The sequence below is a fragment of the Rhinolophus sinicus genome, linkage group LG13 (genome assembly GCF_036562045.2).
Source record: "Rhinolophus sinicus isolate RSC01 linkage group LG13, ASM3656204v1, whole genome shotgun sequence".
NCBI lineage: Eukaryota > Metazoa > Chordata > Mammalia > Chiroptera > Rhinolophidae > Rhinolophus > Rhinolophus sinicus.
The window spans coordinates 11,996,019-12,010,374 of NC_133762.1; the positions used below are offsets into that span (position 1 = coordinate 11,996,019).

General features: G+C 52.1%; 1 protein-coding gene and 1 long non-coding RNA gene across 3 annotated transcripts; one reads left to right on the forward strand and one right to left on the reverse strand.

Annotated features, from left to right (window-relative positions):
• Positions 1 to 74: 74 nt before the first annotated feature.
• Positions 75 to 10,728, reverse strand: RLBP1 (retinaldehyde binding protein 1). 2 transcript variants are annotated; one of them, XM_019726747.2, is made up of 8 exons: positions 10,608 to 10,728; positions 8,362 to 8,453; positions 7,985 to 8,113; positions 6,724 to 6,928; positions 5,070 to 5,248; positions 2,734 to 2,892; positions 1,725 to 1,835; positions 75 to 1,398 (listed from the first exon to the last, which is right to left on the reverse strand). In XM_019726747.2, exons 2-8 carry the CDS (start codon positions 8,371 to 8,373, stop codon positions 1,240 to 1,242), a joined length of 954 nt encoding a protein of 317 aa, XP_019582306.2. In that variant the 5' UTR covers positions 8,374 to 8,453; positions 10,608 to 10,728; the 3' UTR covers positions 75 to 1,239. The 2 variants fall into 2 exon arrangements, with proteins under 2 accessions (XP_019582306.2, XP_019582308.2); XM_019726749.2 differs by having other exon boundaries at positions 8,362 to 8,544; positions 10,608 to 10,690.
• On the forward strand, positions 2,882 to 13,478 carry LOC141568212 (uncharacterized). Its single transcript, XR_012491259.1, has 3 exons — positions 2,882 to 2,981; positions 6,689 to 6,961; positions 13,167 to 13,478. It is a non-coding gene; the product is annotated as an uncharacterized LOC141568212 (long non-coding RNA).
• The last annotated feature ends 878 nt before the right edge of the window (positions 13,479 to 14,356 follow it).

The following is a 14,356-nucleotide window of genomic DNA, read 5'->3' on the forward strand; positions in this document are numbered from 1 at the left end:
AAGAAGTGAAAGCAGAAGGCATTGGATTGAATCCACAGCCTAGGAAACTGCTGGAGACCCTGTTCCAAAAGGTGGGTGCAGCACCCAGGGTACCTCATGCCCACAAAAAAGCGGGTTGGCTCCCCAGGCAATAGCAGAGAAGTCTTAGGGTGATTACTGGGGTACCTCAGTGGAAGCAGCCAGGCCAGTCGTCCCCCACCCACCACCACTAGCCAGATACCAGAACCAGGCTCTGCGTCCAGGTGGGAAAGGCAGCGGAGGACCTTGGGAGGGGCATCTGTCCGTCAATGCCTGTGAGCCCCACACCCGGAGAAGCCAGCCCTGCCCCAAGAGAGAACAGCGTGCTCAGCCAACGGAGGCCTCGAGCAGAAGGTCTCAGAGACAAAGATGAGCTCCCACGCGCAAGTCCCCAAGCACTCAAGGAACACCAACTCCACAGAGGGGACACGTCTGTATTTGTGACAATGTGCCAAGCTGGAGAGTAGTGGAGAGTAGACGATCGTCCCCGTGAAGTGCCTGAGACAGAGGACCAAGAAGAGCTCCCACTGCAGGACGTGAGGACCAAGTGAGCGCTCAGAGAAGACAGAAGGCACCGAGGCAAGGGCTCTGCAGGAGACAGCTCTTAGTGGAGAGACCCCGCAGGCCGGAGGAGGGAGACACAACGCCCACCCTGGCAGGAGGTCCAAGGTCTGGACCATCACTGTATCCATGGGGCTGTGCCTGACTGGGGGGACCAGGGCACCCCCAAAATGGAGCTGTTTCAAGCCTGCCCCCACCCTGAATTCCATGTGGAAAACCCCTCCCCGGCCTACTGGCTGTCAAGATCATTTGCACTTATATCCCCCTTTTTTATCTTCTTTTTGTCATATTGTTTGGGAGGAGAGACTTTGAAACCAGCCTCGTTGCCTGTTTTCACAGACCCGAAGTAGCAAAACTCCATTACGAAGGAAATCATTGAGAAGCTTCATTAGAGTCTTTGCAGGTCAGTCTCACACAAGTCCCTTTCCTAAAGTTTCAGAGACAGTAGGAATGTAACTGCCCCAGTTCTTCTTCAGGGAAACTCCCTCGGCTTTGTTGCCCCCAAACTTGGAAGGAGGGTGGCACCTGAGCTCCCCCAGGCTTCGGGAGGTTCAGGGGAAGCATAGTCACCCAGGCAGCCCTTCCCGAGCCTTCTGGGTCCAGGACAGCTGAGGAGAGGCCCAGGGATGCTAATTACAGGCCAGATGGCAGGAAGTGTCCTCAGAAGGTGGTGTTCTCGGCCTGGGCCCGGGGGCCAAAGAGCTGCTCAGCAACGACCCTGCCGTCATACTTGGGCAGTGTGCCCCCAAAGTCGGTGGGCAGGATATCTTTGTCAATCTCCTGGAAGAAGGCAGAGAGGTCATCTCCATGGACAAAGACCTGGAGGAAAGCAGGGGAGACAAGAGCTGAGCAGGCAGTGCCCTGAGAATGAGGGATGGAGGGGAGGGGAGAGGACAAAGACACCGTGTGCCACCTCTGCCTGGTGACATCCTTCTCCACAATGCTTGTTGTGCTGTCTGTGGGTCCACTCAGTTCAGGACTACGGTAAGTGTCTGAGGAGGGCTCAGATGGGGTCCCCTCACCCCCCCACACACTCATCCGTCTTGTCTCGTGAACCCTTTCCTGCTACAGCCGCGTTCACTCAGTTCGCTCACCCACTCACGCACCAGCAGATCACGGAGCACCCTGTGTGGCCACACACTCACCCTCTGGAGCAGCTTGCTCTTCAGGAAGGGCTTGACCAGGTTGTAGGTGGTGGTGAAGTACCACGGCTGGTGTATGAAGTGGATGGCTTTGAACCGGGCTGGGAAGGAATCCTGCAGTGACAGAGAGCACCCCACGCTGCAGCCCCGATGGCCTCAGAGGCTCCCACTGCGTCCCCATGGCGTGAGGACAGACTTATCTCACAGTGGGACAGCCCACTGCAGGTTCCAGCCCCGGGCCACCAACTGGGGAACCCTGGCTTCACCATGGCTCCAAACTGCGGGAGGAAGCCCCACAGGCCACGCAGCCCAATCCCTGCACAAAACCTTGCAATAAGGTGGAATGACAAAATGAAATGGTGGCCTTGCTTGGTTTTGAGGGGACTGAGTTTGCCACACCCACTTGCTTGCTGAGTGGACTGCAAACTATTATAGACCACAGGACACCACTGTCGTGCCTGGTTGTCCCTCAGCCCCTCCCACAGCCCCCACCTGCCCCCTTTCCTTTCCCAGGAACACATAAAGCAGATTTAAGATAAGCTCGGAGAAAGGACTTCTGACACATCAGTATTTATAGGCGTGAGTTGTCGGGGGCATTAGTGATATCCTTTCTCAGGATAAATTCACATTCGGGGAGAGGCAGCGAGACGAGATGTATGTGGATTGGGAATGGGATTCCAGGTCAGGTGTAGGTTCAAGTGCAGCCTCTGCCACTTTAGAGTTCTGTGACCTTGAGACGTCACTCAAATCTCTGAGTCTTGGTCTCCAGGTTTGTGAAACGAAGCAGGGAAGCAGCGAGAGAGTGCTGTCAAGTTGTAAATGAATGAGTGAGTGTGAATACTTGGCACACTGTTGATCACTGGGCAAGTGTTTGTGGTTGTCATTGCTCTGTATGGCACTAGCGGTCACCTTCTCAGGTCCCTGCCAGCACCACTGAACCAGGACACTGGGCGCAGCCTCCCAGCCTCCGACCTGTGAGCGGCTCCTGCACAGCAGGGTTCTGGGGCCTCACCTGGAGCATAGCCACCATCTTCCTGAGGTCGGCAGCGCGAAGCCCGGCAGCCTGCTGCATGGTAAAGCCCTTGAAGTTCTCCACGATGCAGAAGCCGTTAATTTGAGTTTCCTCGTTCTCCAGTAGCTTCTCCAGGATGAAACAATATGCCTGCAAGATCTGAGGCACACAGTGAACAGGCTGTCAGACCCAACCCACGAAGATCAAGGTCCTGAGGGGAGAGCTAACTGGTTTATCCTTCACCACAGGTAATTTGTCACAGGCTTTGAGCTGGGACATTCCCCCTCTGTGAATGTATCCCAAGAAAATAACCTTGAATGTCATTCCACGGTTAGATGCCAGGGTGTTTTTCCCTGTACCCTTATAAGAGTGGAACAACCCCAATGCCTGATGAAATTGTGATGTAATCATGCTGTAGAATATTCTGGGATGGTTAACAATGATATATAAGACTAACAATACAGGGAGATGTCCATTCTTGGAATATTGTAGGGTTTGATCCCATTTTTAATTTTTAAAAAATGTGTGTGTGTACATGTACATTTGTGCATAAGTACGTGTGATGTGTGTGTCTAGCTTTCTAGAAAAAATAGATTGGAAGGATGTCAATGGTAGAAATCTCTGGGTGGTAGAATTGTGGATTATTTTAAATTTGTGATATTTTGGTATTTTCTAAAATGAGTAGCTATCACTTATGTAATAGGAAAAAGACTGTAAGTTTCTTAACATAACATATGATTATATATGATATAGATGATTATATATATATCTACATGTGGTTATATATATACACATATATACATATATGTGTGTGTGTGTGTGTGTATATATATATATATATATATCTCAGTAATAAAGCCAGTATCTTATTTAGTGGAAAACACTAGAGGCAAGATAAGGATATTCACTAGCTCCAGCACCATTTAACTCTGTATTGGAAATATTAGCCAATACAATCAAGTTAAAAACAAAAAATTCAGGAGCATAGGAAGAAAAGGAAAAGAAAACCTATCTATTTACAGATAATCTGATAGTGTGCTTGGAAAACCCAAGAGACCCAATTATAAAACTAACATAACAGGGGTGGCCGGTTAGCCCAGTTGCTTAGAGCATGGTGCTAATAAAACTAACATAACAAAAGATTTGGTAAAATACCAGGATATAACATTAGCATAAAAAGCAATAATCTTTATATAGACCTGCAATAACCAATTAAGAAGATATAATGGAAGAGAAAGCCCCATTTATAGGAACAACAATAAATACTGAAGAAAACTTAATAAGAAATGTGCATCATGTTTGTGAGGAAAGCTTTAAAACACTCCTGAAGGCTCAGAGGTAGGTTTGTAAAAGGAAAGCACCCTTGTTTGTGGCTAGAACTCGGCATGGATGAATTTGCATCCATAAAGAGGTTAATCCTTCCCAAGTGTGTTATTTACATTTAATGTTATCCCCACCTTCCTCCTAACGTTTCTCCTGGAGCTGAAAAAGTTAATTCTAAAGTTCGTAGGGGAATGTCAACAGGCGTTCTAGAAAAGGCCTGAAAAAGAGAGCGGTAAGGACAGAACAAGCCCTAGCAGAAATTACACATGCTGTACAATCTCTATGATTAAAACAGTGTGCTACTGGAGCGTGAACAGGCAGAGACCGACGGAACAGAGAAGAAAGTCTAGAACTAGACCCAAGTACACATGAAAATACAGAATATGATAGAGATGACATTTCAAGTCACTGGGAAAAAGGTGACCTTTTAAATAAATGGTGTTGGGACAACTAGATGGCACATTCTAAAATGAAGTTGTACTATGTTTTTTAGGCTTCAGGGCACATGCCAGCGTTCTCACAAAACGAACCTTATTCCCCTACTTAGGGAAGCTTTCTTAAGGGCTTGCTTGACAAGCCACCTTGCATATACGCGAGTATAAATGCAAAGAAGTCAGGCTGCTAAATAGGTCGTAACCGTGCTTCCCAGAATCTCTCACAGCCTGCAGTCTACTAATCCCTATTCTCTGTGTTGATCTTACCTTTCAGCATGTGGCAGAGCTGACCCCAGCTCTTGGTCCACAGCTGTCACCCTCCCCTGGCAACAACACCAGAGGGCAGCCATGTATTGGCCAGAGGACCCCGCCTGCAAAGCTGCTGGGTTTTCCAGCTGCCTTGGCACATCCTAGGAATTCTCCCCCTACCTGGAAAGGTCTTGGTGGCATTGGCTGCAGGTGTCCCCCCTTCCCCAGACCTCCCGTCTTGGGGAGCCAGGAATAAGATGCCAAAGGAGGCCAGGGCTGGAGGAGGGAACCCAGCCCAGAGGGTGGGAAGGCAGACCAGCTTCCACTGACCTCGTCGAAGGTAATTTCTTCATAGTCCCACTTGTCAATGTTGAAGAGCATGACCACTCGGCCATACTTGTCCCGACTGGAGAGCACACCAGGGTAGCCAGCCTCGATGGTGCAGCGGATGGCCTCCAGGGACAGGCTGTCGAAGAGCTCGGGGTACTGCAGTCGGAAGTGCACATAGCCTGGGGGAGGCAGGGCAGAGGCGTCCCCTCGGAGCCAGCCCACCCTGGCTCCTGACCTGCGTGTGACGCAGCAGGATACTCCGCCTTTCTGAGGACAATATTGGCCTTTCTCACCAAATTGTCGCGAGAATCAGACAAGATTCATAGATAGGAACGTCATTGGTAAACTGCACACACACGAGATATAATCCTAAATCTGAGGACGCCTATCCCTTGTTCTTTCCTCTCACCCAGGGGCAGAGGTACAGGTTTCTCACTTGGGCACAGAGTGAGCTCCGTGGGGGTGGGGAGAAGACCCCAAGATGAAACCCAAACCCAAAGCAGGACCCAGAGGCCATACGGATTCCGCAGCACGTCTACCCCCTAGAAACCCATCCTTGTCCGTCCCACACAGGTCCCCTCCTCTCGGGCTGTCTCCACCACCAAGCCCTGGAGGGGCCAGGCCCTAGGAGTCGTTCCGGGAGCTTCTGCCAAGGGAATGCCGCTGGCCTCCTGGCTGCCCCTGCAGCACTGCAGACACTGCCACCTCCTAGCCCGGCCCTTGCAGTTCCCTCTGCCCTGGGGCTCAGCCCCAGAGATCTCATTCCCCTTGAGGTTTCCTTCAAGAGTTCCCTTTGCACCAGAGCCTTCAGGCCACTTTACTAAGACTGCAACCCCTTCCTCCTTTACCTCCCCCTCCTTTATTTTTCTCATTCTCCCTTTTTACTATCTAACCATCCACTTATTTTTATTTTCTTTATCTGGTTTTATTATTTCCACCATTAGAATATAAGGTCCACGAGGGCAGGCAGTCCGGTCCTCTTGATTCTCTGCTGCCTCCTTTGGCCTAAAACAGCGGTTGGCGCAGCAGGCCAGCGAATTACCATTTGGGGAAGGAGGGAAGGATGAAGCAAGAAAAGGAGGCCCGTTGGCCTGCGGAAGGCCTGCTCAGACACCCCTTCCCTCCACCAGTGCCACGGACTTGATTTCCGGAGGAAACTTGTCTTGGTCCAGGCAGCAGGGCCAGGGCAATTCTGTCCGAGAGCTCCTTCCAGGGCTGGCCCCATCTTCAGTTCTGCTCTGCATGAGTTTTAGGTGCCTATGGGGAGCCAGGCACGACATACCCACCTTCCCTGCAGCGCTCCAGAGCCAAAACCTAGCCTCTGGTATGGGTGGGTGGAGGGGAAACCCCTCCCCTCCTTGGGCACCCAGTTGGGTGGCTGAGTTCCACTCAGTGAGCCCCAAGACTGGGAGAGAGCAGAGAGGAGTCAAATCCCCAGGAATTTTGGTCCTGCTGGACTCGTTCATTCATTGGGATCTTGGAGGCTATTTTACAGATAAGAATCAGAAGGTTCAGAGACTCGCGCAGGGAAGAGGAGGAAACTGGAGGAGTCCGTCTCCTCCGTGGATGCCTGAGGGTCAACACCAATCTCAGACCGCCCCCACCCCCCAACCCCGCAGCCTCCCCGGACCCCTTTCTCCAGCGAGGGCCTCACCTCTGAGCAGCTCGTAGGCACGCCCCACGTGGAACTTGCGCGCGCGGATGAAGCGCAGGAAGAAGGCGCTGTCCCTCCCCTGCACCTTCTCGGCCACAGCCCGGGCCAGCTCCTGCCCTGAGTCGGCCTGTGCCCGCACCAGTTCCTGCAGCTCTCGCACCACCTCTTCCCGAGTCTCCTCCCTCTCGTTCAGCTCATCCCTGGCCTGGAACAGAGTCCGGTGGAAGCACAGTCACAGGTAGGTGCTGTGTGGAAAGGTGTACACACACACACACACACACACACACGCACGCACGCACGCACGCGCGCGCGCGTGCCAGCCGAGGGGCAGAGGGGGCTGCAGATCGGCCCATCACCTCTGCAACATGTGCACTGGCAGTGCCTCAGACGGCCGGTTATATTTGGAGAAAATCAGTTGCAATTGCACACCCTGGGTCCTTTTGCAGGAGATAGCTAACGGTCTGAGGTTTCTAATCCTAACAGCCTTCACTTACTGGGGTCCTGGGTTAGCACCCTGCCAAGTCCTTTATACCTTGTGGTTTTCAGTCTTTGCCACAACCCAGCACAGTCAGGTCGGTGTGCTTTTCCCCAGTCTCAGGATGAGCCTGCCTCAGGCAGCTCTGTTCTTGGCCAGCATGAATGGGGAAAGCAGGGGAGGGAGAGTCAGGTTTGGGGGAGCTCAGAGCACCTTTCCCTCGTGAAGCCCAGGGAAGCAGAGATGGAAGCCAGGAGCCCAGGCTCAGCTCAGCCCCAAGACAGCTCTGCCAGCCTCGACAGAAAGCAGTCCGATCATATCTGAGCTGGTCCAACAACTTTCTTTTGTTTGTAAGGCAAAACCCAGAGAGGGAAAGCAATTTGCTCAAGGTCACACAGCAAGTTGGAAGTAGGTCTGATTCTTGAACTCAGGCCTCTACCTTTCTAGTGGGGACAGCAGTTGGATCCCTGTTCCCCAGGGCCACTTGCAAACCAGCACTCCTAATATCAGAGTCTAGGTGATTCCTGGTGCAGAGGCCCCAGGACCCGGCATTGGTTTCAGGGAAATGTTGGTGCTGTAGTTTGGATTAGACCAGCCTGGATGTCTGGTCAGTCCAGTTGCTGCCGTGGCCCTGACCTCCAGGACGGTCCCTAGAACAGGCCGGTCCATCAGGTCCGGGATGACCTGGAGAGCTGGGGCTGGCCCCTTCTCCTGGAGAGGGCGCTGTCAACATTTCCCCTTGTTGCCTCCTTAGCCTTCCCCTCCCCGCACCCCTGGCCACCTCACCTTCCGCAAGGTGTGGGGGGGCAGCTTGATGCACCGGCCAAAGACAGGCCCATGGTCCTTGGTTGTAAGCCTCTCCAGCTGGGCACGGAGCTCCCGTTCCTCTTCAGGGACCATGCGGAAGGTGCCCGCCTGGGCAGAGAGGGGGCAGGAACAGGCCTGAGTGAGGCAGGCAAAGGGGCCTGCTCAAACCCTACACTAGTGCTTTTCCCTGAGGTCACTGTTACGCCTCCTGTCTTTGGGTGAGGTCAGGGACCACAGAGAAGTGGTAGGGGTGAGTATCCCTAACTGTGGGCAGGCCAGATGGTGGAGAAGCAAGGAGGGGGAGAGAGAGAAGGGGGAAGGTGGATGGAGGGGCGCCCCGGGACACGGGTACTCACCCCTTCTGACATGCTGCCTCTGAAAGACTCAGAGTCCTCGGAAAAAGAAGGGCCCACTTCCCCTGTCCTGGTCTCTCCAGGGAGCCTCCTTCCTAGGAGAGGAAGTCGGGGCTGCAGTGGTGCGGAGAAATTTCTGGTATTGTCTCAGAACAGTGGATTTCAAACTGGAGTGCATCAGATCACCTGGGGCATTTGTTGGAAATGCAGACGCCTGGGTCCTGCAAGCTGTGATTCTGACTCAGGAGGTCTGCACTGGGGCGCAGGAAGCTTTAAAGCAGCACCCCCAGTGTCTCTGAAGAAGAGGAGTCTTAGGCTCCACACTGGGAAACACTCCTTTGAGAAGGAATATGCACAAAAATAACTCAAACCTCAGTTCTTCAGATGAGTTGGCCCAGCCAGGAAAACACTAGGGGTGGCCTCCATTCTCAGTTACATGCTGTCTGCAGGCGAGAGCACGCCCTACCCCATCTGTGGCCCTCCTTCTCCGGCCCAAAGCAGGGCCTCAGAAACTCCCAGGCTAGTGGCTGACCCCTTCCCCAGTGCTTTGCTTCTCGAGAGGGGTGATGACGAGTTACTTAATTGTAATACCGTGCTTTGTGATGAACTAAGTATTTCCAAATCCATTATCTCAGAGCCTGGGCTGGCATTCTTATTTCCATTTCTCATGGGAGGAAACAGGCCCAGGAGAATGAGGGACTTGTCCCAGGTCACACCGCCAGAAATAGCCAAGGATCAGGACTCAAGCCCAAGCTGTGACTTTCTGTCAGACCAAGAGGCAGCCCGGTGTGACAAAAGTCAGACCTAGGTTCAAATTCTATCTCTTCCACGTACAAGCTCTGTGATCTAACTGAGTCTGGGTTTTCCCCTGTAAAAGAGAGATGGAAGGTTTGTGAAAATTAAGTCACTAATGTACAAGACGCAGTGCTGGCCACCAGCACAAATGCCATCCATTGCCCACATGACACCCTGCTCACCCAATGAGGCTTTTTGGAGATAGCTCTCCTCTTTCCAGATTTTCTCCTCTGCCACCTACACATCCCCAATGCCTTGGACCCATCAGCACCCTGCTCCTGCCGATGACCAGGTTCTGTTGGTTAGCTCTATCACGTAGGCACTGTCCGTGAGTGGCAGCAGTGGCCCTGGAACCATTATCTGTGTGACACCAAGGCTGCTTTGACACCTAGAGCCACGACATCTCCAAGCAAACTCCCGAGGAGGGTCAGTGACACCTGGCTTTGAGTCAGGCTTGGTCATTTACCACCTGTGTGACCTGAGGCAAGCTATTTAACCTTTCTGAGCCTCAGTTTCCGCATCTGCAAATTGGGGCTAATACCCATACCTACCAAATGGAGTTGTAATGAAGACCATGGACTTTCTCTAAGGCACCTAGCACAGTGATTTGCTCTAGCACCGTAGTTCCCCTTCCCTTTCTTAGCATCATACTGATCATTACCCCAACTTGACAGACTGAGGGCATCCCAGGGAATATCTGAGGGTTTCCCGTTTCCTGCTTCTCTCACTCCACAGCCCCAGCCAGGGCAAGGACATTCTAGGGGCTGTAACCCTCCAACAGGCACCAAATCTAAGCCATGTCTGGTGGATAGACTGTCAAACACGTGGGCACGGAGACAGACAGACGGAAGTGCTGCCTTGCTCTCACTTGGGTTTTGCCGGCACAGGAATGGAGAGGCTGATAGAACTGCCCCAAGAGGTCGGGCAGGAGAGAGAGTGGCTGGACAGCCCCAGCCAGTTATGCAAATCAGCAGGACATCCCAGACCTTAGAAACGGTGACAGTCAGTACAGTAACTCTTCTTAAAAATATGCCCATTCTATTAACTTTGATTTTTCAAACACTAATTTATGAGCTCTATGCAATGAAAAAGTACCCACCCGTCACTCAACATCAAGGCTGTTTCCTGCTGAGGAGAGTTGCCAAATAAAACACAGAATGCCCAATTACATGTGAATTTCCGATGAACAACACATACTTTTTAAAATATCAATATGTCCCAAATATTGCATGGTACATACTTATACTTCAAAATCTGAAATTCATATTTAAATTCCTATTCACATTGAATACGCATTTATTTGCTAATTCTGCCATCAGGTTGGTCTGGCTCACCCTGGAAAGTGGCCAGTTGGTTTCAGTTTTTTGGGCACCTGGGATGTGGTCTCCCCTCTCCCGACTCCTCACCCCAGTGCTGGGCTCCCGGGCCCAGCCAGGCCCCTGGTACTGACTTACCTGCCAGGTCAGCGGCTCCTCCTTGGGGCCACCTGGTGCCTGAGTCTTCTGGGAGCCCTGGGTTGCCTCCGCTGGGGGCGTGGTCCGGTCAGCAGGCTGGGATTAGTATGTCACAAGGAACTTCTCAGGCCCATGGTTTCTGTTAAATCAGGCTCACCAGAGGCCCAAATTGGGGCCAGCAAAGCGCCAGCGCCAGCGGGGAGAGGGGATCGGCCTGGGCCTGGCTGGAGCCGCCTCAAAGCCCTCCTTTGTGTGGTCTGCTCCTGCTCAGCATGTGGAAGCCAGGCTGTGGGGGTGGGATCCGGGCCAGCCCCATTCCCTCCTCCCTGTCCTCTCTCTCATCGCAGGGGGGCTCTGAGAGAGCGCACCCCAGGGTATGACATGCAGGAGGCAGAGGGGAATTTTCAATGTGATTGCTGATGCAGTGGCAGCTGGGGCGAATCCAGGCCTGTCACTTTCTCCCCCAGCGCATCAGGGCCTGGAGAGGCAGTTGTCACCTCCACACTGAGTAGGGCCAATTGCGAAATGTAACCGGTTAGGCTGAAGGGGGGAGTGGGGCGAGAACAAGACAGGCTGACCTGACCCGTGGTAGGAGCCTGTTCTGACTGCCCTCTTTTAAAGCCTACCTCCAGCACTTTCTAGCTGTGAGAAGTGACTTCACCATCAGTGACTCAGTTTCCTCCTCTGAACTATGGAGACAAACGCAGGGCTTTAGTGAGGGTGAAATGCAGGCGGATGCTTAGCTTAGTGACATATAGTAAGTGTAAATTTGTGCTGGCACTTACTCCAAACACATCTGGTTGGAGGGGACTTATCCCATCCTCTGGACAGCAGGGAAACCCCTTTGCAGCCCTTCAGCAGGGTTCCCAGTCTCTGCTTTGGTATTCCCCTTGGAGGGGTGGGATTCCTTTAGCATATTCCCTCCAGGATTCCAAGGGCAGGGAGCTCCCTATTTCCACTACTAGACAATCCTCCTTGTTTTAAAGCTCATCCTCCGTCTGAGCCCCAAGCAGCCTTCTGTAATGTCACCCTTGTAAGGCCCTGGTTTTGCCTCCTGGAGGTGCTGGGGGCAGGGCCAAGCTCCTGTGCACAGCACATTCTCCAGCATCCACCCCAGAAATACTTTTTGGTTTCCCTCAGAAATACTTATTTTCAACCCCTTTCTCCCTGGGTGGGTTTGGAATCTCTTCACCCTCCTATACCCTCTGCAGACACCCTGGGGTTTGTGAGAGTGTCATAGGAGGGCATACCCTGGGATCAATCAGCATCTGACCCCCACTGACCTCTCTGGACCCCTTATTCTAGAACAGGCTGAAATGCCTGGGGCTTGGATCTTGGGGTGCAGCTGAGTAACTGCGGAGCCCTTTTCTCCACCTTCCCTCGGCTCCTGCAGTGGCTGCTGTCAGCTGTTGAGCTGTTTCCCTCCCAGGTCCTCCCAGAAATGGGGAAGCCTCATTTCTGACCCGCTCCTTGGAGGTCTAGCCCTGCGCTGTCCAACACAGAAGCTACTAGCCATGGGTAGCTCTTCAGCACTTCAAATGGGGCAAATATTTCAATTGTAAATTTTATTTAATTTTAATTGCTTAAATTTAAAAACTAATACTGGATTCAGTTATCGGAAGACTTTAAAGTATGTTTGAAACAACTCAGGTGTGTGATTCTACTTTCTCAACTAAATTTTGTGATCCAGTATTTGCGGTGAAAATTTAGAGCCCAAAGTGAGATACTCTATAAATATAAGATACCCACTGGAGTTTGAAGACTTAATAGAAAGAAAAGAGCGTGAAATTTCTCATTAATGATTCTTATGTGGCTTCATGTTCCGAAATGATAATGTTTTGGGTACATTGCATTAAAAATATATTAGCATTAATTTCACTTGTTTCTTTCTACTTTTTCTTGAGATGTGGTTAATAGAAAATTTAACTTTTTCTAATTTTAGTTTTTTAATGGCTCCCATTATATTTCCAATGGGCAGGGCTGGTCTAAATCTTGCTGCTCCTCAAAGTGGGGCCTGTAGACCAAGAGCATTAGAATTATCTGGGAGCTTGTTAGAAACAGAGTCCCAGGCCTTTCCCCAAGCAGGCTAATTCAGAATCTGCAGTTTAACAAGGCCCCCAGGTGATGCCTCTGCGCTTGAAGGTTTAAAAGCACTGCCCTACAGAGATGCTTGTCCCATCCTCAGGCCCCTCCCCGCCTGTGCCTGACCTCGCACTTCCCATCAGCTCTGAGGATTGGTGAGGAAGTAGATTAAGGACGGCCCCTGCCCACCATCTCTTCCTCTTGGGGGCAGGCGAGTGGTGGCCCAGTTGGGGGATGGGACAGCAGAGGAAGGGGGCCAGAGGGAGGGTCTCCTGACCTGATTCTAGCCTGGCTTTGCCGGCAACAAGCCATTGACCCTCTCGGGCCTCAGTTGCTACACCTGTAAAATGGGCTTAGTTGTGTACCACCCCCCCCAAATTCATATATCGAAGTCCTGTCCCCTAGGACCTTAGAATGTGACTGTGTTTGGAGATAGGGTCTTTAAAGAGGCAATTAAGGTAAATTATCTTCATTTAGGTCATCAAGGTGGGCCCTAATCCAATATGACTGGTGTCCTTATAAGAAGAGATTAGGACACAGACGCGCACAGAGGGAAGATGAGGTGAAGGCACAGGGAGAAGACATCATCCACAAGCCAAGGAGACAGGCCTCAGAAGAAACCAGCCCTGCCGACGCCTTCATCTTGGATTTCTTGCCTCTAGAACTGTGAGAAAATGAATTTCTGTTGTTTAAGCCGCTCAATCTGTAGTACTTTGTTATGGCAGCTTTAGCAAATACAGGGGGGATATTGTATTTTTTCCCCAGGTGCTTCACAGGGTATGAGGCTCAGGGGAGATAACGGGGGGTGGGGTTGAGAACTCAGGCTGCCCTATGGGCAGGGAGCATGGAGACCCCAGAAGAAGCTCTGTCAAAGCTGGGTGATGGACTTCATCCCAAAGAACCCTCGTGTGCACCAAGAATACTTCCGGGTTAATGGCACAGCCCTGACCGGAGTGGGCCACACAGAGCCTTTCAGGATGCTAGCGGGCCACGAGGCCCTTTGTAGGGAACAGAGCTCTCTTTGGCATTATTTTCTGCTCACAGCCCTTCTCCTGCCTCTGCCCTGCCCCTTCCCCGCTCCCAAGAGTCCCATTCATGTCTGGCTCCCCCGGCTGGAACAATAGTGCCACTGTGTGAGGGGAGAGACTGCCGTCATTGGCCCAGACACCTGTGCTGGCCACACTGGCAGACAACCGTGGGCTCCCAGGCCGTCTCTGCCAGGCTGGAGGCAGGGAAGGGGGCGCACATTTGCTGTGGCCCCGTTCTGTACTGTGGCAGGTGCCCTACCAGCGTTATCTCATCTAGTCCTTCCAGGTGTGAGGCGAAATATCCCTCCTCTTACAGAATAGGAAACTGAGAGAGAGGGGAAGTGACCTGCCTGAAGCCACACGCTGGTAAGGAGTGGAGACCCCTTCACTCGAAAGCCCTCTCATCATTCAACACACAAGGCTGCCCACTCCTCCACAAGTATGAGCCCCACAGGTGTGACAGCCCAGGGGAGTCACACCTAGCTTCTGGGGAAGGTGACGTCACCTCACTTTCCTGGGAGCAGCCCCAGAGGGCACTACCTTTCCCTCTTTGAATAGTAATAATTCTCCTGGGCTAGGGAGGACCCTAAGGAATGCCCAGACCTCAGCCCCTCCTTTGAGAAAGGGGGAAAGCCAGGT

Bases quoted from the DNA above. Each gene is read 5' to 3' on its own strand.
- RLBP1 (XM_019726747.2), bottom strand. The intron at 6,929-7,984 runs GTGAGGTGGCCA...ACTCTGTTCCAG, and splicing joins CCCCCCACACCTTGCGGAAG to GCCAGGGATGAGCTGAACGA. The intron at 1,836-2,733 runs GTGAGGCCCCAG...CTGTCACTGCAG, and splicing joins AGATGGTGGCTATGCTCCAG to GATTCCTTCCCAGCCCGGTT.